At 38.3% G+C, this 24,119-nt stretch overlaps 1 protein-coding gene and 1 pseudogene across 1 annotated transcript; one reads left to right on the top strand and one right to left on the bottom strand.

The window, feature by feature from the left end:
- Positions 1-5,216: 5,216 nt before the first annotated feature.
- Positions 5,217-5,715, bottom strand: LOC107009655 (octapeptide-repeat protein T2-like). Its single transcript, XM_015208998.1, has 2 exons — positions 5,632-5,715; positions 5,217-5,546 (listed from the first exon to the last, which is right to left on the bottom strand). Exons 1-2 carry the CDS (start codon positions 5,713-5,715, stop codon positions 5,217-5,219), a joined length of 414 nt encoding a protein of 137 aa, XP_015064484.1.
- Positions 5,716-14,290: 8,575 nt separating this feature from the next.
- LOC114076129 lies at positions 14,291-15,671 on the top strand (annotated as a pseudogene).
- The last annotated feature ends 8,448 nt before the right edge of the window (positions 15,672-24,119 follow it).

Genomic DNA, 24,119 nt, shown 5'->3' with positions numbered 1-24,119 from the left:
GGGAGGAAGGAACAGGCAATATATTACATGAGCAAGAAGTTCACATTGTGCGAAGCCCGATACTCTCTATTAGAGCGCACCTGTTGTGCTCTAACATGAATTGCCCTAAAGTTGCGGCATTACCTCTCATCGCATAATACTTATCTGATTTCAAGGATGGATCCTTTGAAATATATCTTTCAAAAGCCTTTGCCACAAGTAAACTGGCAAAATGGCAGATATTGTTTAGCGAGTTTGACATAGTGTATGTCACGCAAAAAGCAGTGAAAGCACAGGCATGAGCAGACCACATGGCAGAGAATCCCGTGGACGATGACTACAGGCCGTTGAAGACCTACTTCCCAAATGAAGAGGTGGACTTTGTGGGAGAGGACATTCTGAAGAATATGATTGATGGAGAATGTTTTTTTATGGAGCTAAAAATCTTAACAGATCCGACATCGGGGTTGTTTTGATCTCACCCACCGGGCAACATTATCCGATATCAGCAAAACTCATATTCCTTTGCTCAAATAATATGGCCGAATACGAAGCTTGCATACTAGGTCTCCGACGGGCGATTGACTTGGATGTCCATGAAATGCTAATAATAGGGGATTCAGACCTATTGATCCATCAGGTTTGAGGTGATTGGGCAACGAAAAGTAGAAAGGTGTTACCATATTTAGAGTGCGTGCATAGGCTATGTAAAAGGTTTGTCAAAACAGAATTCAGACATATACCAAGGGTCCAAAATGAATTTGCAGACGCCTTAGCCACTCTGTCTTCCATGATTTGACACCCCGATCACAATTTCATCGATCCTATTCACATTTACATACATGAAGGTTAGAAACACAATTCTTTGTAAGTGGAGAAATCCTCTATTGAAGAACTCCCGATTTGGGGCTGCTAAGATGCGTCGAAGCAGGAGAGGCTCGCAGGTTGGTCGAAGAGATAAATGATGGCACCTGTTGCCCTCACATGAACGGTTTTACATTAGCAAAGAAGATTCTGAGATCAAGAGATTATTGGCTAACTATGGATACAGACTGCATTCGCTACGTCCAGAAATGTCGTCAATTTCAAACTCACGCATATATGATTCGAGTATCCCCAGTGAACTCCATGTAACTAGTTCACCTTGGCCGTTCTCAGCATGGGGCATGGACGTCATTGGTCTAATCGAGCCAACAACATCCAACGGGCACAGATTCATTCTTGTCGCAATTGACTATTTCACCAAGTGGGTTGAGGCCACCTCCCATAAATCAGTGACACAGAAAGTTGTGGATGACTTTTTCAAAAATAACATTATTTGTAGGTTCGGAATTCCTGAGTCAATCATCAGCGACAATGGCACCAACCTAAACAGTGACCTAATGAGATCAATGTGTGAGAAGTTCAACATCATTCATCGAAACTCTACAGCATACACAACACAGATGAACTAGGCTGTTGATCCAGCAAACAAAAACATCAAAAGGATATTGCACAAGATGATCGATAACCACAAACACTGGCAGGAAAAGCTACCTTTCGCATTACTGGGGTATCGTACCACAATAAGAATTGCCACAGGGGCCACACGTTACTTCTTAGTATACGGCACTGAAGCTATCATACCCGCCAAAGTAGAGATACCTTCCCTAAGGATCATCCAAGAAGCAAAGCTGAGTGACGCTGACTAGATACAAGGTCGGGCAGAGAATTTGGCATTAATAGATGGAAGAAGAATTAACGCCATTTGTAATAGTCAGCTCTATCAGAATAGAATGGCCAGAGCTTTCAACAAGAAGGTTAAACCCAGACATTTCTCACCTGGGCAACTAGTTTTGAAGCGGATTTTCCCAAATCAAGACGAAGCAAAGGGTAAATTTTCACAAAACTAGCAAGGTGCGTACATAGTCTCTCGAGTACTGACAGGCGGGGCACTCATGCTTGTAGAAATGGATGGAGAAGTTTGGCCAAAACCTAACAATTCAGATTCTGTGAAAAAATATTACATCTAGAGATTGATTCACGCTCTTTTGTAATTTACATCTAGAGATTGATTCACGCTCTTTTGTAATTTGGAACTACGTCAGACCTAATTCCCGTTTAAGAGGGGATACGTATGCGCTCCTATGGGGGTTCGGTCTTATTATAAATAAAACTTTCATTTTCCCCTTCTATTGATAACTGGGGCAGCATTTTTGAGAGGATCTCAAAAATTCCATCAAGATTTATCCTTGCACATCTTCATACTGGGGCAGAATTTTTGAGTGAACTCAAAAATTTCGCCAAAAGTTTCTTCTCAACAAGCAGTCAGCTTACAACGAAGATCAAATGATAGCTCAACTTTTGAGTCAGACGTTGTAAAGTCTCAACCTATGCCATCGTCAAAGATTCGACATCAGCTTTTACTAAATGATAGTTTCAAAATCTTTCAAAGTTTCCTCTCCCTTTTTATCAAAAAACAGATGCTCGAAAAGGTGTGGATGGCGAGCCAAAAGAGCACGCTGCGCTAAATCATGGATACAAATCAACCTCCCCCTTTTAAAACTAACCATTTTTCTTTGAATGTAAAAAATACAGGTACATATACAAAGGTAATTTCAACAATCAACATACCACTTTTGATCCCGACAAATGGCACTCGACCCTTTCAACAAGGCGGATGTTCAAGCTACTACATACCCTCCTCATTCAACTATGACATTGCACTATGTATGAGATCTAGGCTTTAATAACTACATTATGCCCCATATTGACTTATGCTCGAAGCATTGCATCATATTGCATGTGCCCGAAGAAATGCATCGCATGTGCTCGATATTGCATGTGCCCGAAGAAATGCATCATTGCATGTGCTCGATATTGCACGCGCCCGAAGAAACGCATAATTGCATGTGCCCGATTATGCATGTGCCCAAAGAAATGTATCATTGCATTGTGCCCGAGACTGCATCGTGCCCGAATTTTGCGTAAGCCCAAGATTGCATCACACTCAAAGTTTGCATGTCCTCGAATCAAATCAAGTCATAAGTATCAACAGATGCCAAAAATAGATACGCTCTCTTTACTCATTACTTATATTCCAAAGGCGTCATCCTCCAAAGGCATCATCTTTCATGGCCTGCGGACTTCATGTCATGGCCTGAGGACTTTTTATGCTTACCATGTCCCTCAGGTATCAGAGTCTAAAGGCATCATCTTCATGGTCTGCATACATCACATAATGGCCTAAGGTTTTAATTTCTATCTATCATGATCCGAAGAAGTCATAGTCTAAAGGCATCATTTTCATGGCCTGCAGATAACATTTTCATGACCTGAGGATACATTTTTCATATCATGGACCTAGACATCATAGCCTAAGACATCATTTTGCATGGTCTTAAGGCAAACATTCATGGTCAATATGGGAAATTGCATCATGTTTACATTTACCGCTTATTTTGCTCTGACTATTCTATTACAAGTTACAGTTGTGCAGATTACAGACAAAGTCGCCTTCTGAACGGTTGTTCCCTTGCTTACAAACAAAAGTTCCGTCAAATTCATGGCTACTCACATTATCATTCGGCTACTCATCTACCATTAAGACTACCATGTAGATATCTTCGGATTCAACTCGCCACTGTGACCCACTATCTCTTCATTTAGGCTCGTCCGCCTTACAATAGGACTTCTAGGCTCGTCCGATTTACAATGCGACATTTAGGATCGTCTGCCTTACAATGCGACTTTTAGGCTCGTCCGCCTACAATGCGACATCTAGGTCGTCCGCCTTACAATGCGACGTTTAAGCTCGTCCTCCTTATAAGACTTCTAGGCTCGTCCGTTTTAAAATAACATTTAGGCCATCCGCGTCAAAACTACTTTAGGCTCGTCCGCCTCATAGGACATTTTTGTTCGTCCGCTTTATAAGATATTTAGGCTGTCCGCCTTAAAATGACACTTAGGCTCGTCCACCTTAAAATGATGTTTAGACTCTCCTAACAACCAGACATTTTCCTTATATTATTATTTCGCTATACTATGATATATATTGGAGGTTGACTTTAACCTTCGGAGATGGGTTGCAATTCTCCAACAAGTTAAGCCAAAGTCTATGAGGAAGTCTCAAAACAGATATGCTTATTATCACCTCTTGTCATTTTATTTAGAACTCATATTTTTTCATTGTTGGTAATACTTTATCTATTTATAAGATAACATTTTATTTAGAATTTGCAGATATGATCGATTGCCCCTTGATTATAATTATCATGCTATCATCTATCACAACAAAGACCCTATCAATTCTTTGCTACTCATACTTCAAACCTTGCTCAAAGGCTAATCACCTAAATCTATCATGCTCTTCTCGCTTCTCTGTCATACTCCTATAGCCTCTCAATCTCTCTCTTCTCGCTACTCTAATCTTATCCATTCAAGCGGATATCGTGCCTTCTGAATACCATAGCGCTCTTTCAACTTTTACGAGTTTCATTTGCTCTTGAATCTAGAACTGCACACGACCTGATTCTCGTATTACCAGAGATATGTAGGTGGCTTAATACCAAATCTCAGTCGTACCCTTTTTCAACTCTACATCGTTTCAATTGATCCAACTGATATCTCTCATCGGTCGGACAAAATCGGCTACTAAGTCAACGTTGGTTGCCTTCCAATTCATTCTTCATTCTCAACCAACCAAGGGGCAGCTGTTGACACCCAATTTTAACCGAACTTTAACCATTTTTTAGGAATACTATTCGATTAAATATGTACTTAAAGTTTAAAGTTATGGTTGAATATTTCTCTAAAAAATTTATATTTTAGTATCGTTTACTTTATAAAATTATCGTAAATATTATTATAATATTTTAAAATTATTAATGAATTTCAAATGTTTTAAAATTTAAATGATTTTTAATTATATAAAAATAATTTAATATATGTAGTATTTTAATTAAATAGTAATTTCTACACTTTCCTTAAAATTATTTAAATTCTAGCCTATTCTATTCTAATTTCTTTCAATTCTAGCCACTCCACTTTCAATTTTATTCCAATCATAGCCACCATTTCATTTCAATTCTAGCAAATTTTAATTGCAATTGTAGCCATTCCATATTCAATCCAATCTGATTTCAATACATCTCTTCTTTTAATCTCATCCATCTATTTTATTAATAGAATCTTAACCATTCATCTCTTTTTAAATCAACGGTTGAGATCAAATCCTTCTTTTTGTCTATTTTGAACTATCAAAGATCTAAACATAAGAAGATTTTCAATTTTTCACTCTCTTCTCCCTCCCTCTCCTTGGCAGCATCAGCCGCCAGCCCCTCTCTCTCCCCATTCTTTTCCGGCAGCCGCCTCCCCTCTCCCTCTCTCTCCCCGGCGACCCCTCTTCTTTTTCCCCGGCCAGCCAGCAGCTGCCAGCCGCCTCTTTCTCCCTCTTTCTCTCCCCCTTCTTCCCTTCTCTCTAATCGTCTCCCTCTCCATCGTTCCTCTTCCTCCCCCCGTTTCCCCTTTCTGTTTTCCCTCCCTTTTTCTTCTCCTGCAGGGACAGCACGAAGGGAAACCACCGGCATCTGCAACAAACAGCGACAGGCAGCATCTCCGACAACACCAGCAGCAGCGGACAGCCGCTCCCCTCCCCCTTTCCTCTCTCCAGACCAGCCCTCCTCTCTTAGATCTCATCGCTCTCTTTTCCCCATTTCTTTCTTCCCTTCTCCTTCCCTTCCCCTTCTTACTCTCCATTTTTTTTGCAGGCGAGCAACAAACGACGACCGGCAGAAAACAGCATCTCTAGCACCGAGGAAGCAGCAGCCGCCAGCGAGAAGCTAGAGCCAGTGCCGCCTCGCCTCCTCTCATATCCATTTTTTCTGAGCAGCAGCTTGTCGAGAAACCAACAACATTAGCATCCAGGCAAGGATCTCCGGTGGACAACATCTCCAACAGTGACAATGTTGGCCATAAATTTCGCAAGGAAAATAGTGAAATCTGACAAGTCTTCCGAAGAGCTTATGACGGATCCTTATGGATCCGTCCAGGAATGGTTTTTCTAATGTTCATTTCTTCCTAATGTGCATTTCATGTTTGTTATTCATGCGTAAAATAAATCTTGGTGATTTTAATTACTTGTTCATATTTTTCTTGTCAATTGTTAATGATTTTTTGCTATTGGTATGTTGACTAATCAATGCTCTTAGTAATCCGTTATATATCCCTTCTTGTTAATTAGTCTTGCTTCTTGTTTGAATCATGATAAATTAATTGATAGTTTGCTTATGGTAGATGCAAACATGATCATTTGTTTGTCACTCTTAACATAAAGTTGGACGATTTTTTTTTATTTTTCGTGTTGTTTTGGTATGAAATAAATAAATAAATAATTTGGTTGATTTATTCACTTTGACTGTGAGAATTGTAATGTTGTAAATTGATATAAGTATTTTATTCCCTTGTGTCTAATAGTGTTTAATTATAGCATGCTAACTATTACTTGCTCCTATTTTTGTAAAAATACCTTATATTTGGTAAAACAAATGTAAATAAAATCTATTTTTTGCACACTTCTTTATTTATGGAAAATATATTTCTTACCTGTTCATATTTGGAAATGATTATTTTTAATTTTTTTTTTTATTTTTGCCCTCTTTATTTAAGGAAAACTATATTACTCTTCCTAATCTGATTTCTTACTTCTTTATATATGTTAAAAAGATTTTGGTTAGATCTTCATTATTTAAGGTAAAAGAATATTGTCTTCCTAACTTTATTATTACTTATTTATTTTTGGTAAGAGTATTTTAAATATTTTCCTGTTTTTGGCTCCTCTTTATTTAAAATAGATTGCTTTTTTAACAATGTTCTGTTTAAAATCGAAATGTTAGCTGGAATGTGATTGTTGTTTCTGATTTTTTTCTGCGATGAATCGTTTTTATATTACTTTTCTTATTTTATTACTTGCTTATAGTTGGTAAAAAATATTTAAATAATTTGGCTGATTTGAATCTTCATTTGAATAAGGAAAAAATTATAATTAATTGATTTTCTTTAAATATTTCTTTTCCTTATTTGTTCCTTCCTCTTCTACTATATAAGAGATCCTTTTCATTCTTTTATAACCTACTGTAGACAATAAAATTCGCGTCGAGAAAACAATAATCAAGAACTGAAAATTATAGCAACAATCAATTTTATTATTTCAAATGCGAGTGTTACAATCTCTATCATTCCTCTGAATTTGCCTTTTCAAATATAAATTCAAGGTCTTTAAAGCTTGTTCTTGAATCTATGATGAACTTGAACTTGAACTTTATCTTGATCGTGACTTTTATTTGAACTCAAGGACTTCGGGCTTGTTCTTGAATTCGGTTATCTTGATCTTGATCGTTCTTGAAATTGAATGCTTGAATTCTTAACTTGTAGCTTTGTAGAGAGTTAAATGGCGTTTGTACCACAGAGTTTCTCTAGCTTCTTGTTTAGAATTTTCTGTCGCTTTTCTGAATTTTCAGGACCTCTATTTATAGTTTTAAAATAGAGGAGTTGCGATTAGAATGGGATTCCGTTAAGCCAATCAGATTTAAGTTACATGGCATTTGGGCTTTATGGAGCGGGCTTGTCATCTTTGCCACCTGTCATAATTTTATTGGTTTTCGTATTTGACTTGGCATGTCACATCATCTGCACACGTGGCGCCAAGATGGGATCTAGAATGAGATGGATTGGGTTTAACAAATTGGTTTCATCAAATGTAGCCCAAATCAATTAATTTAGACTTAATTAAATCCATTTTTTATTGGACTTAAATATTTAACTCAATTATATCAATCCACAATATTTATTTGGATTAATATATTTATGAATTCAATATAATCCGAATCATTTTATAAATTTATGTTTAATAAATTTTAAATGATTACAAAGTCTTGTCAAGATATTTTATCTTTTAGAGACTAGGCTTGAAGCATTAACCGGTACTAAATTCACATTAGTTAAAAATGAATTATAGTTGAATGAACAATTGTAATCCTACTCAATTTCATCCTCATATATATATATATNCTATTCAATTTCATAGTCCTATATATGGTTTATTGCCCAACCCAAAAAGAAGTTATAATTCAACTAGGAATTGTAATTCTACTCAATTTCATATTCATATATACGTTTTATTGCCCAAGCCAAAAAGAAATTGTAATTGAACTGGGAGAAGGATTCTATCCCACCACATGACATTTATAAATAGATACATTGTCTCCATAATTTTATCTTCAATTACGGATTGTGAGCCTACGACGAAAGGGCATACTCAAGGTTATTTTCCTTCTTTTTTACTTATTTTCGTCACTTTTTTACAGCTTGACATGTCTGTCGTAGAAAATTCATATCTCATTGTAGAAAAATCGAAATCATGAACCCTTTAATTTTTCAGAAACTAGACTTTTTGATCTCTAACATAGACGAAATTCAAAATTTAATACCTTCAGAATCTTTGTAGATGATTTTTTGAAGTTAGCTCTAGATTCTGTCATGCTAAAAATTCGTCACTTTTTTACAGCCTGACATGTTCGTCGTAAAAAATTCATATCTCATTGTAGAAAAATCAAAACCATGAACCGTTTCATTTTTCAAAAACTAGACTTTTCGATATCTAACATATCCAAAATTCAAAATTTAATACCTTCAGAATCTTTCTAGATGATTTTTTGAAGTTAGCTCTAGATTCTGTCATGCTAAAAATTCATCACTTTTTTACAGCCTGACATGTTCGTCATAGAAAATTCATATCTCATTGTAGAAAAATAAAATTGTGAACCGTTTGATTTTTCAGAAACTAGACTTTTCGATCTCTAACATATCCAAAATTCAAAATTTAACACCTTCATAATCATTCTACATGATTTTTTGAAGTTAGCTCTAGATTCTGCCATGCTAAAAATTTTCAGATTTGTGTGACTTACTAAAAATCTCGTGTCTTGACGTAGGAACAACGAAATTACAATCTACTTGCTGATTCCTAATCTAGACATAAAGGTCTACAACACATCCAAGATTCAAGATTTAATACCTTTCGAGTCTCAAACATCTTGACGGGTAACAATCTCTCCTTCACTTCTATTTCAATTTATTTTTCTTTTTTTCTTTTTTTTTTTTGTAGATCAGCAAAACAAATTTTATATTTTATGGAGGCTAGTTAATGGAAGGATTTATCACATAAAAATGTGCTTAACGTCCATGCCTTAACAAAATAAATAAATAATACTCTCAAGGTGTTCCATGGCCCCGAATGCTTAACCAACTTGATGCTGTACTAGAATACCGTGTAATGCTCCCGCCTTGAAAATAACCTCAAGGTTTTACAAGGTCCCGAATGTTTAACCAACTTGAAGGTTATACTAGAATACCGTGTAACGCTCCCCCCTTGAAAATAAATTAAAGGTGTTACAAGGTTCCGTATGTTTAACTATGAAGCTTTACTAGAATTCCGTGTAATGCTCCCGCCTTGAAAATAACCTCAAGGTTTTACAAGGTCCCAAAAGCTTAACCAACTTGAAGCTTTACTAGAATATCGTGTAATGCTCCCACCTTGAAGATAACCTCAAGGTGTTACAAGGTCCCGAATGCTTAACCAACTTGAAGCTTTACTAGAATACCGTGTAACACTCCCCCCTTGAAAATAAACTCAAGGTGTTACAAGTTTCCGAGTATTTATCCATAAAACATTACTTGAATACCGTGTAACGCTCCAGCCTTGAAGATAACCTCAAGGTGTTACAAGGTCCCGAATGCTTAACCAACTTGAAGCTTTAATAGAATACCGTGTAACGCTCCCGCCTTGAAAATAAACTCAAGGTGTTACAAGGTCCCGAATGCTTAACCAACTTGAAGCTTTAATAGAATACCGTGTAACGCTCCCGCCTTGAAAATAAACTCAAGGTGTTACAAGGTCCCGAATGCTTAACCAACTTGAAGCTTTAATAGAATACCGTGTAACGCTCCCGCCTTGAAAATAAACTCAAGGTGTTACAAGGTCCCGAATGCTTAACCAACTTGAAGCTTTAATAGAATACCGTGTAACGCTCCCGCCTTGAAAATAAACTCAAGGTGTTACAAGGTCCCGAATGCTTAACCAACTTGAAGCTTTAATAGAATACCGTGTAACGCTCCCGCCTTGAAAATAAACTCAAGGTGTTACAAGGTCCCGAATGCTTAACCAACTTGAAGCTTTAATAGAATACCGTGTAACGCTCCCGCCTTGAAAATAAACTCAAGGTGTTACAAGGTCCCGAATGCTTAACCAACTTGAAGCTTTAATAGAATACCGTGTAACGCTCCCGCCTTGAAAATAAACTCAAGGTGTTACAAGGTCCCGAATGCTTAACCAACTTGAAGCTTTAATAGAATACCGTGTAACGCTCCCGCCTTGAAAATAAACTCAAGGTGTTACAAGGTCCCGAATGCTTAACCAACTTGAAGCTTTAATAGAATACCGTGTAACGCTCCCGCCTTGAAAATAAACTCAAGGTGTTACAAGGTCCCGAATGCTTAACCAACTTGAAGCTTTAATAGAATACCGTGTAACGCTCCCGCCTTGAAAATAAACTCAAGGTGTTACAAGGTCCCGAATGCTTAACCAACTTGAAGCTTTAATAGAATACCGTGTAACGCTCCCGCCTTGAAAATAAACTCAAGGTGTTACAAGGTCCCGAATGCTTAACCAACTTGAAGCTTTAATAGAATACCGTGTAACGCTCCCGCCTTGAAAATAAACTCAAGGTGTTACAAGGTCCCGAATGCTTAACCAACTTGAAGCTTTAATAGAATACCGTGTAACGCTCCCGCCTTGAAAATAAACTCAAGGTGTTACAAGGTCCCGAATGCTTAACCAACTTGAAGCTTTAATAGAATACCGTGTAACGCTCCCGCCTTGAAAATAAACTCAAGGTGTTACAAGGTCCCGAATGCTTAACCAACTTGAAGCTTTAATAGAATACCGTGTAACGCTCCCGCCTTGAAAATAAACTCAAGGTGTTACAAGGTCCCGAATGCTTAACCAACTTGAAGCTTTAATAGAATACCGTGTAACGCTCCCGCCTTGAAAATAAACTCAAGGTGTTACAAGGTCCCGAATGCTTAACCAACTTGAAGCTTTAATAGAATACCGTGTAACGCTCCCGCCTTGAAAATAAACTCAAGGTGTTACAAGGTCCCGAATGCTTAACCAACTTGAAGCTTTAATAGAATACCGTGTAACGCTCCCGCCTTGAAAATAAACTCAAGGTGTTACAAGGTCCCGAATGCTTAACCAACTTGAAGCTTTAATAGAATACCGTGTAACGCTCCCGCCTTGAAAATAAACTCAAGGTGTTACAAGGTCCCGAATGCTTAACCAACTTGAAGCTTTAATAGAATACCGTGTAACGCTCCCGCCTTGAAAATAAACTCAAGGTGTTACAAGGTCCCGAATGCTTAACCAACTTGAAGCTTTAATAGAATACCGTGTAACGCTCCCGCCTTGAAAATAAACTCAAGGTGTTACAAGGTCCCGAATGCTTAACCAACTTGAAGCTTTAATAGAATACCGTGTAACGCTCCCGCCTTGAAAATAAACTCAAGGTGTTACAAGTTTCCGAGTATTTATCCATAAAACATTACTTGAATACCGTGTAACGCTCCAGCCTTGAAGATAACCTCAAGGTGTTACAAGGTCCCGAATGCTTAACCAACTTGAAGCTTTAATAGAATACCGTGTAACGCTCCCCCCTTGAAAATAAACTCAAGGTGTTACAAGTTTCCGAATGTTTAACCATGAATCTTGACTAGAATACCATGTAACACTCCCGCCTTGAAAATAAACTCAAGGTGTTACAAGGTCCCGAATTCTTAACCAACTTGAAGCTTTAATAGGATACCGGATAACGCTCCCGCCTTAAAAATAAACTCAAGGTGTTACAAGGTCCCGAATTCTTAACCAACTTGAAGCTTTAATAGGATACCGGATAACGCTCCCGCCTTAAAAATAAACTCAAGGTGTTACAAGGTCCCGAATGCTTAACCATGAAGCTTTACTAAAATACCGTGTAACTCTCCCGCCTTGAAAATAAATTCAAGGTGTTACAAGGTCCCGAATGCTTGACCAACTTGAAGCTTTAATAGGATACCATGTGACGCTCCCGCCTTGAAGATAACCTCATGGTGTTACAAGGTGCTGAATGTTTGACCATGAAACTTTACTAGAATACCGTGTAACACTCCCGCCTTGAAAATAAACTCAAGGTGTTACAAGGTCCCGAATTCTTAACCAACTTGAAGCTTTAATAGGATACCATATAACGCTCCCACCTTGAAAATAAACTCAAGGTGTTACAAGGTCCTGAATGCTTAACCATCTTGAAGCTTTAATAGGATACCGTGTAACGCTCCCGCCTTGAAAATAAACTCAAGGTGTTACAAGGTCCCGAATTCTTAACCAACTTGAAGCTTTAATAGGATACCGTATAACGCTCCAACCTGGAAAATAAACTCAAGGTGTTACAAGGTCCTGAATGCTTAACCATATTAAAGCTTTAATAGGATACCGTGTAACGCTCCGCCTTGAAAATAAACTCAAGGTATTACAATATCCCGAATGTTTAACTTATTCGCCCCTTGTTAGCAACCCTCTTTTTCGAGTTTTCTCTTCTTTCGTGCAATATTATAAATAAACATTAACACTTTTATTTATTTCTTTTTTTCTGCAGTTTGAACAATGGTTTTCTTCAAGGATTATACTTTTCATTATTCTAAACTCCAATATCTCATCGTTGCGTCAGACTGTAGTACGATGGGGACTAAGTTGTTGGTCCAGGAATCATTTGTTGGTCGTTATGTTGATCCATGTCCACAATTCAGAAACACACTTTATATGAAAAGTTGGACATCCGAATATGATCATAAATCTAATAAAACCTCTAAAGTATGGAATCTTGGGAAACCAATTCCTCATCGTATAAACATTGCGAGGACCTTTTCAAATTTAGGTTGCCGCATGATTCAAGAAGAACTACGTTGGGGAGATAACATTGTGGTTGAAGGTGAATATCGTTGCATTCCGGGGTACTGGGAATGGACAGAAGATGTCTTAAGCAAAAATGCGCAAACTCTAAACAGTGCTTGTATTCGTGATGCTGTATTTGCTTCTCTTTTTACCTATGATCGGAACTCCAATATTATACAAGCCTTTTGTAAGGCTTGGTGCCCTCTAACAAATACATTACTTACATCTGCTGGGGAAACATCCATATCTCTTTAGGACTTGCATATTCTTGGTGGTTTGGCAATTAACGGATACCCTTACGAATAAGTGATACCAAACTCCACTGAACTTACAGGATTTAATGATAAGAGGGAAAGATTTATTCCTCGAACTTGTGAATATATGTTTGTTGCCTTTCATCACCTTAAAGAGGAAAATCATGGTAATATGGGAATCTCTTTTAATCAATGGATACAATTTTGGTGCAAGAAAGATCTCAAATATGAGCTAGCTCCCCCAAGAAAAGAGAAGAAATCTCGACATTTGTCGTCTACTCATAATCCTATAGGAGAAATACCTACTGAGATAAACACATGGTCAAGTACTCAAGAGATGGTATTTTCTAAGCATGGAGTGAAACATCAAAAATATGAGACTTATCTGACGGCCTTTTTGTCATGTTGGTTATGTGCCTTTGTACTTCCGTCTGAAAAAGGCAATTTCATTCGAACTGAGACTTTCAAGATAGCGAGCTTAATGGCGAGCGGTAACAGGGTTAGCCTTGCGGTTCCAATTTTAACAAGCATATATCATGGCTTAAATAAAATTTCAAATTCTTCACAGTTGGACCATGTAAGAGTTTTTTTTCCCATTCACTATGTCTATGGTTGGCTTGCTTATTATCTCAAAACACAATATCCGCTTACTAGTGGACCTTTTCTACCACGAATGGTGGTATATTCTGGAGAAGGTGCTGCAAAGTATTTTGACAAAGATGAGGCAAGAAAGCGTGTTCATCTGGGGGAGAACATTGTATGGAATGCAACCATGCTTAGTAGGCCTCACCCAACTTATTATATTGATGATGATAAATCATCAGAGTAAGATCAAGCTTTTTTTATGAGCATTCGTTTTAATTATCTTCCAATGAGGAGGGGAGGTTCCTTTGTTATTGAGCCATATAGTCCGCACCGATTTAGTCGCCAATTTGGTTTCCATCAAGATAATCCTGGCTATTTAGAAAATGATATTAGTGTTGAGTCACTTGATGAAGGCCTTAGATATTGGCGAATTTGTGTATCAGGTGTGACTATGTCTAAAGAGACATTTCCTCCTGCGGTAACTTCCGCAAAGAAGCTTTATACCACCCAATATTGATCTTGGTGGGAGAGGTCCTATGGAATGTTTCTTGATGATAATTTAAATGTTATGGTGGAAAAAGTTGGGTCAGAATTTGTTACCCTTCTAGAAGACAAAAGTCAAGATATCGAGAAAACATTTTCAAAAGTCAAGACACCACTTGCTCCCCAACATCAAAGTAAGAAGCTTAACTTTTCTAAGGCATCTAAGAAAGAGCTGGTTCATACTCCTACCGAAAAAGAGAAATGCCCCCAATGTCTCATATCTAGTAAACGGTCCCTTCAAGAAACAAGCAAAACTAGCAAGGATCGATGTTGGAAGAGGCAAAGAGTTGAACTATCTGGGTCTGATATTGTAGAAGTCCGAAGTGTCGATAATCCTTCTACATCATAGACAATTCAGAGTAACAAGGTATATATATATATATTTATCATATATATTTATTTATTTAAAAATTAATAAATAAGATGAAATGACCTTGCTAACCTGCCCCTTTCGTTTGTAGGTTGATGCTGATGGACATTTACAAGGACCACCGCGTGAAAGGCCACAAGTTAGGGAAGAGTCTACTGCGATATTGAGACCTAAGGCAAAATCAATTTCAAATATCGAGAAAGATCAAGAGTCATCGTCTACTTCTCGTGGCCAAACTTTAAAAGGGTTGGCTCCTAACTCAAATGAGCTTTCCCGAGTTCTTCCCAAGATTAATGGTGCTATGTCTGTCTTCGAAGGAAGAGGTGTGGTTTTCAATCACAAAAGGAAGTACATGTTGGGTCTTTGGGAAGATATCTGTGGAAAACTTTCCAGAACTTCTCTAAGCAATATTTCATCTTACAAAGATGATATTTATGAGATTTTCAAGGAGATGAGTGAGATGAATTTATTAGATCTTTCACCATTAAAAAGCTTGGTAGATTCTCTTTTTGATCATGCTACTTCTTATGATCAAGAACACTCTAATTTTGTTGACAAGACGCATAAAGATAGGAAGATGGAACTGCTTTCCAATGCCAAAGAGCGTCTCAAATTATTCAACGTGGAGGAATCTGAGAAGGCAATACATGTCTCTTCTAACAAGAAATCGCTAAAGAAGGTTAAGCGGAAGCTAGCAACTTTACAAGGAGAGCGAGAGGGTCTTGAAGTTGTTTTAGAAGCTGCTAAGAAGAACGTCGAGGAGATTCAAGACAAGATTTTAGCTACGGAAGATGATATATCCTCGTATGAGAATATGAGTTTATTAACGCCTGAAGATTCAATTCGCATGGAACAGAAAAGAGAGTGCTTGGAGGCTAGTCGTCAAGTTTTGACCAAGTACAAGTTACGCATAGATTAGACTTTTTTTTCATTTTATTTTACTTTTTAACTTTTGATTGTTCGTTAATTCTTGATTGCAAGCTTTTATTAATTCAAAGTCATGTCGCATTTTCCATGTCAATACGAATGAATATAGAGCAAGTTCCACATTTTTATTTAGTTTGCACATTTAAACTTGACATATGAATTTTGTGGAATCCGATGCTTCAACTCGTAAAAAGTTTTAGAAGCTTCAACGTGTAAATTCAAAAAAAATATAAAGCTTTGCTCCTTCCATAGACCCATCAATACTTCGTACAAGTCTAAAATTTGATGAGACAAAATATAATATACATATCGCTTTGACTTTTCTTTGAATTTAAGTGGGAACATTTTTATTTTTTGATACTCATGCAACTGAACTTAGAATATGGTTCTAAGCGCCTACGTACCTCAATAAAGATGATCAAGTCACAACGTAGTTCTGGGGATTTGAGTGATTATTCTTTTTTTTGTGGTTGTGCCGTACACAGTTTATACTCTCGCGGGCCAGCAGTAACATGCAGTTTAGGCTCATACATTAAGGAGCATCATCTCTCTTCAAGGATAGTATCTCTTTAGAAATTTGGCATAAATAGGACCGATCCTTAAGCCATCCACATCAACAAGCTTGTAAGCACCATTTGAATATGTTTCTTGTACGACATATGGTCCATCCCACTTTGAGGTAAATTTGCCCCCAAACTTGTGCGAAGTAATGATTGGTCTTCTTACCGCGAGAACTTGATCTCCAACTTGAAAGAGCCTCAAGCGAACCTTCTTATTAAAAGCACAAGATAGACGAGCTTGATAACATTCAAGGTTTTGTAGGGCTTCTAACTTCTTTTCATCAAGTGCTTCTAACTCAGCAAGACGCAATCGAGCATTTTCTTCCACAGTGAGCCCTTCTTGAATAGCAATTCTTAAGGATGGTATTTGACGCTCGAGTGGCAGGACTGCTTCAACTCCAAAAGAAAGTGAATATGGTGTTGCTTGAGTTGGTGTGCGATATGTTGTCCTATATGACCACAAAGCTTCTTCCATTCTTTCATGTCAATCCCGTTTGGATTTGGAGACAACTTTCTTGAGCAGGTTGCATAGAGTCTTATTGAATGCTTCAGCAAGACCATTAGCGGCAGCATGGTACATAGAAGATTTACTCTGCTTAAAGTCAAAAAGATCACAAATCTTGTTCATTAACTTGTTATCAAATGGTTTGCCATTGTCTGTTATTATATAGCGAGAGATGCCAAAGCGATAGATAATATTTACTCGGATAAAATTTGCAACGTTCTCTTTCTTCACCTCTTTAAAAGCGACAGCTTCAGCCCATTTTGAAAAGTAATCAGTTGCAGCCAAGATGTACAAGTGTCCACCAGAAGTCTTTTGTAATGGTCCTACAATATCCAGTCCCCAAGCGTTAAATGGCCAAGATGCGATGGTTGGGTTCAATACTTCGGGTGGCTGATGAATGAAATTCGCATGAAATTGACAAGCATCGCATTTCCTGGCATAATATAAACAATCTTTCACCATGGTTGGCCAGTAATACCCCATCCTCTTTATGTGAAAATGAAGTTTTGGTCCAGATTGATGTGATCCACATACTCATGAGTGTGCTTCTTGCAGAGCTTGAATCGGTTCTTCCTCTCCCAAACATCGTAATAACATCCCTCAAATGATCTTCTATATAATGTATCCTTGTAGTAAAGGAAACGAGGTGCACGACGACGTATGTCAGTCCTTTTTCTTGGATTTTCTGGAAGTATCCCATAACATAGGTAGTTAATGATGGGTTTTCTCCAATATTCCTTCGCAGATTCAACAATGGCGACAATATGATCAAGCTTATTTTCAATATTTTCTTCCTCATTTGACGGTGGTACTATCCATTTTTGACAGACAATTACTTGCGTTTGATCAGGAAGGGTTAGCGTTGAAGCTAGAGTAGCCAATGCATCAGCTTTCTTATTCTCTGTTCGACGGACATGTTGAAATGTTACATCCCCAAGCCATCTTATCAACTTTTGTGCATAATCATGATAAGGTCGCAGTTCAGGCTTTATTACCTCATAACTTCCTAAGAGTGGATTAATCACCTATTGAGAGTCACCAAAGACTTGTAAATGTAATTGTTTCATGTCAACGGTCATTTCAAGTCCAAGTATCAGTGCTTGATATTCAGCGACATTATTGTAGCAACATTGTTTTAGAGTAAAAGATAATGGTAGAATCTCTTCTTGTGAAGTGATGAACACCACGCCAGCACCGGCTCCGCCGCGATGTGCAGCCCCGTCAAAGTACATTTTCTAAGGAGGTTGAACTTAATTTAACATAGCATCTTCATTAGGAAACTCATAAGTTAACTCCCAATCATTTGGTATAGGATAGGTCTGCTAAGAAATCCGCTAGTGCTTGTCCCTTCACGGATTTTTTAGGGATGTACACAATCTCAAATTGTTGGGATTGGAGGTACCATCTTGCTTGTCGGTCACTAAGGACAGGTTTTGACATAACAAACTTGAAGGGATTTGCTCTAGAAATAAGGCGGACAACATGAGCTTGAAAATAATGCTTTATCTTTTGAATTGAGAAGACCAGTGCCAAGCATAACTTTTCAATTGGCGAATAATTTAGCTCATTTGGCGTCATCGTTCTACTTAAGTAATAAAGAGCATTTTCTTTGCCTTCACTATTCTTTTTAGCTAACAGGGCTCCTACAGATTTTTCTTGTGCTGCAATGTAGAGTATCAATGGTTTTCCAGGTATAGGGGCTGCCAAAACCGGAGGTTTCGCTAGATATGATTTGATACTTTTAAAGGCTTCACTACATGTTTGGTCCCAATTAAAAGGAGCACCTTTCTTCATGAGATGATTGAATGGTTGACATCTCCCCGCTAAATTTTAGATGAAGCTTCTCAAGTAGGCTAACTTTCCTTAGAGACTTTTTAACTCATGAATATCTCGAGGTTCAGGCATCTTTGATATTGCATCGACTTTGGCTTGATCAATTTCAATTCCTTGATGTCTCACAATAAAGCCAAGGAACTTACCGGAAGTAACTCCGAAGGCACATTTCAATGGATTCATCCTTAGTTGATATCTTTGGAGTAACTCAAACACCATCCTTAAGTCTTTCAATTGATCACCCCACTTCCTCGACTTTACTACCAAAACATCAACATAACATTCAACATTTTTATGGAGCAAGTCGTCAAATATATTTTGCATAGCCCTTTGATATGTGGCGCCAACATTCTTTAAACCAAATGGCATCACTTTGTAGCAATAAATACCTTTTGGCTTGTGAAATGCAGTGAGTTCTTCATCTTTTGGTGACATGCGGATTTGATTATATCCAGAAGAACGATCCATGAACGACATTGCCTCATAACCAGTGGTGGCATCAATCATCAACTCTGGAATGGGAATAGGAAACTCATCTTTAGGGCATGCATTATTGAGATCTCAAAAGTCAACGAAAACTCGAATTTGACAATTCTTCTTCCTCACAAGAACAATACTTGAAATTCATGTAGGATATTTGACCTCACGAATAAATCCTCTCTCAATGAGTTTGTTATTTTCATTTTCTATCAACGGAATCAAGTCTGGTCTAAAACGTCTTTGAGCTTGTTTAACTGGACGAGAACCATTTTTGACTGCCAATTGATGGACCGCTACTGTAGGATTCAATCCAGGCATTTCTTTGTAACTCCAAGCGAGTACATCTCTATATTCTTTGATTATATTTTGTTAGGATCGAATTGACGCACACACACTAGATGAATGAAGAACACAAGAACTTTCAAGAGAAAGTGATGAGAGATCTAGAGAGAGAAAGATAAAACTCAATATTTCGTGATAACACCCCGTGAGTGAACTTCCAAAGCGGTGAGGTATATTTATATTAATAAATCATAGTATTTTTTGTTACAGAGAATAAATAGAGAATACATAGGAAAGCCTAAAATTTATGTCTGGGCGATGCCCTGAACCCCGCCTTCGGATGGGGGGCTCCCGCCCCCCACAAGCCCCCAGCAACCTCACCGCGGAGGTTAAACCGCGTAAACAGTTATATATATTAATTAGGCTCCACTACCTAACAATTCTCCCACTTGGAGACTGACTCAGTCATCCAAAAAATACATTCTCAAAAAAAAATCTCTTCATCATCAACATCTTTACCGCACCGCAACACTTGTAGCAACAACTACAGAAGACCAACCGAGGTTTTACATAACCTCAGTTTCCCAACATCAACACATTTCGTCAACATGTCTGTCGGGTTCTTTGCACCCTCTATCTTCTCCAAGCACATATCACCATCCTCCACTGCCCAGCGAGTGAAATGGTATCGCCTTCTGATGTGCTTTGTCTTCGAATGATAGACTGGATTTTTCACCAACTGTATGGCACTCTGACTATCTGAGTAAAGAATCTTCTCGCTCTGCTTCTTGCCCAATTCCTCAAGATAATCTGCCAGCCATATCATCTCTTTCCCAGCTTCAGCTATTGCCACATACTCAGCTTCAGTAGATGAAAGAGAAACACACTTCTGAAGCCTGGACATCGAACTCACTACTGTTCCACCTATGGTGTAAATGTAACCGGATGTACTCTTGCTCGAGTCAACATCCCCACCAAGATCAACATCCACAAAACCCTGTAGAGTCACCTTGCCTTTGCCAAAACAAAGTGAAGTACTGGACGTACCTCTCAGATATCTCAGAAGCCACTTCACAGCTTCCCAATGCTCTTTCCCAGGGTTCGCCATGTATCTGCTAACAACTCCCACTGCATGTGCTATATCAGGTCCAGTGCAGACCATAGCATACATCAAACTACCAACTGCTGAAGCATATGGAACAAGTGCCATCTGATCACGCTCCTCGGCAGTCTTGGGGGACTGCTCCTTTGACAATTTAAAGTGATTTGCCAACGGAGTAGTCCTGGGTTTAGCAACATTAACCGTGAATCTGCTCAGCACCTTCTCAATGTACAACTCCTGAGATAGATTTAAAGTGCCAACAGATCTATCCCGAGAAATCTTCATCCCCAAAATCTGCTTCGCTGGACCCAAATCTTTCATCTCAAATGTTGCAGACAACCTTGTCTTCAGATTGTTAATCTCCCTCATATATATTAATCAGGCTCCACTACCTAACATATTCATGTAAGCGACTTCTTCATCAATTTCTAGAAACGCACTCAAGTAAGTTGGCTTCGAATCTTCATCAGTGCCAAGGTTAACTTCCTTCAAAGGATCTATTGTGATCTTTACTCCATCTTCAAGTTCTGGTGGAGCATCTTTCGCATCTTCCTCTTCCACAGGATCATTGCCATTGACTGATATATGACAACACGAGACAATATCTTCTACCTCTTCCTCAATCTTCTTTTGAGGCAAAGAATCGTACTCATTTTGGATTGTAACATGATTTGAGGAACCTACACTTTCTTCATCTTCCTCGCGCTCTTTGGTGTAAACCACAGTATGAACCTTTGCCTTGAGTTCCTCTTTACAGGAAACCATAAGTTCCACTCGTCGCCTCAGCCTAGAAGGAATCAAACTTCTGAAATCCTTTCGAATCAAATGTGAAGTAGGCCTTGTAACTTTCAAATAATTTCTCAGGTTCTTGTTGTTCTTCTTCAGAGGACCTAACCTCTCAAACACAGAAATTCTTGTTGTCGCTTCACCAAGTTGATCAAAGACAGATGGCCTTTTATTTGGAGCAGTGACGTCATCTTCAAAAGTTGTATGATTATTACTGGCCCTTCTTATTGAAATGCGAATTGGCGGCGGTTGGCTATAACCTAGGCCTTCACGCGCTTTCCTAATTGTATCTTCTGATGGGAGTTCCCTAGCGCTGATGGCTCGCTAGGGTTGTATCCTACCTTCACAAATAACCTGTAGGCATTGGGATCAAAACCTTCTCTTGTGCGCTTTGTAGGGAGAGCCATATCTAGCACTTGATCTTGAGCGACTGACTTTTCTGGTAACTTTGCAGACAAGTTTATTGCATCAATCCGTCTGATAGGAAGAGTTAGCCCTCTTAATGCATTTTCTTCAAAGTTAGATGGTTGATCTTGTTTTTTCTTTGCTTTTGGAACATAGCAAAGCCTAGAAGTCTGCTTCTTATTTGAAGACAGGATCTTCCCTTCATTAAGAATGGGACGATAGTCTTTAGTGTCAATTTTCACCTTTTCGATAGCTGAATCAATTCTTTTGCTTACGAGATTATCAATCTTGATTGATTTGACGTCATTGGATTTGACCCCTTTAACAAAATAACTTCTCATATAGAAATTCGCATCCGCAAAGTGTGTCTCCACTTCGGTGAAAGGATTATTATCTGCAACTATCTTTCTTTCAATTCCACCTTCAAGATATTTCAAACATTGATAGTAAGAAGATGAGATAATTCTATTCTCATGTACCCAAGGCCTGCCAAGTAATATATTGTATGATGTCTTTGCGTCAATCACATGCATCCATGCGCTTGATCGCAAATCTCCCATGTGGATCTCTAATTTAATCGAGTCTATGGACCTCTGCCCGCCTTGATTAAATCCTTGTATCAACATACGACTTTCACTAAGTTCCCCAGTCGTGATGCCAAGTTCCTTCAATGTGTGGATAGGCAAAATGTTGACTCCAGATCCTTTATCTATTAAGATTTTATTTATTTTCTTCTCTAGCACATGACCCACCATATACAAAGGACGATTGTGTAGTGTTTCACCAAATAGAAGATCGTTATCCGTAAATGTGATTTTAGTAACACAGACATGTGCTTCTTGGAAAGAAAGTTCAATAGATTTTTCAGAAGATGAAAGAGACATCATTTCTGATATTTCCCTTGTTTCTTTTTCTTCTTCCCCAGGAGACACTTTTGGTGAGGATTCACTCGTTGTTCCTTCTTTTACATTAGGAGGCACCTTCATTATTTGTCCTTTATCCACATTGAAACATGATGCATCGACATTGCCTGGAGTAGACTTTGTGTCGGACGAGCTTGGAAAGAATTTCTCTAGAGTCACAAGACGTCGAGGTTTTTGGTAGTGATGCACTTCAACCTTTGCCCTTTTGGGTCGCTTGATTTATTTTTGCTTCGCTGATTTCTTCACCATTTTACCTCTAACCGGTTTCTCGGATAATTCTTTTTGTAAGCTTGACTTGTTGCGTCTTCGCCTAGTTACAAGAATCCAACCCTCATCACCATCTATGTCAACGTCGTGTTCTACTGGCTTTTCTTCATGCTTTTCAGAGATATACATTTGGATCGTATCCAATGACCCAAATTTGATAGAGAACTAATTAGAACTAGCCTTCTCATCATCAAGGATAATTTTATTTTCGTTAACCAATCGCATCACTCTATCCTTAAAGACAAAACATTTTTCAAGAGGATGACTCACAGGTCTGTGATACTTGCAATAATTTGGGTCATCAGTTTTTCCAGCTTCATCGGGTCGCTTCATCTCTGGCAAGTCAATGAGCTTTAACTCAAGCAATTCATCAAAAAATTCAGAAACGTCAGAATCCAAGAAGGGATACTTTTTCCCTTGCATATCCCTTAGCGTCGACTTTTGATTTGAACGTGCTTGGAAAGTCGTTCTCACATTTTGTTTTACGCCCTCATTTGTGGTGAACTTTGCAGGTGATACATTTACACTCATGGATTCTTTGTTGTCATTTTTGGGAAGAAACTTGCTCCATCTCTTGGGTTCCTGTTTGTCCCTTCCTTTGCGAGGATCATGGACAATAGTCATATCTTTTCCGGCAGATGACATGCTCAACTCCATATCATGAGCGCGAGTAGCTAAATCCTCAAAAGATTTTGGTTTTATTCCTTGCAGGATGTAAAGAAGCTCCCAGTGCATTTCTTGAATACACATTTCGATTGCAGAAGCTTCACTAAGCCTGTCCTTGCAATTTAGGCTCGCGTTCCTCCATGGATTTATGAAATCTATGACCGATTCATCCTTCCTTTGGCGAGTATTTGTGTGTTCTACCATGCTCACAGTGCGCATTGTGCTATAGAAGCAATTGAGAAACTCATGTTCTAGTTGCTCCCAACTATCAATAGAGTTAGGTTCGAGATCCGTGTACCAATCAAAGACATTTCTTTTTAGAGAGCGGACAAACTGTTTAACAAGATAGTCTCCATATGTTCCAGCATTATAACATGTCTCCACGAAGTACGCGACATGTTGTTTCTGAATTCCTTTTCCCTTAAATTGTTGAAATTTGGGAGGTTGATAACCAGCAGGCATTTTAAAGTTATCAATCCTAGCAGTGTATGGCTTAGCATACATATGAGAAGACTTAGTGGAGACTTCATACTTATCTTTGATACTGCCATCAATAAAATCCTTCAAGCGATCGAGTGGGATCATTCCTTCAGAAGAAACTGGCATCTCTTTAACAAACGGGGCTTTCTTA

Source organism: Solanum pennellii, chromosome 2 (assembly GCF_001406875.1).
Source record: "Solanum pennellii chromosome 2, SPENNV200".
Lineage (NCBI taxonomy): Eukaryota > Viridiplantae > Streptophyta > Magnoliopsida > Solanales > Solanaceae > Solanum > Solanum pennellii.
The sequence above is the reverse complement of the archived record's forward strand: the minus strand, read 5'-3'. Positions and strand labels throughout refer to the sequence as shown.

What these genes read in the sequence shown, in the direction of transcription:
- LOC107009655 (XM_015208998.1), bottom strand. Translation starts at nt 5,715, where the DNA reads ATGGAGAGTAAGAAGGGGAAGGGAAGGAGAAGGGAAGAAAGAAATGGG. An exon ending in GATCTAAGAGAGGAGGGCTG is followed by an intron (nt 5,547 to 5,631) that starts GTCTGGAGAGAG and finishes TGTTTGTTGCAG; the next exon opens with ATGCCGGTGGTTTCCCTTCG.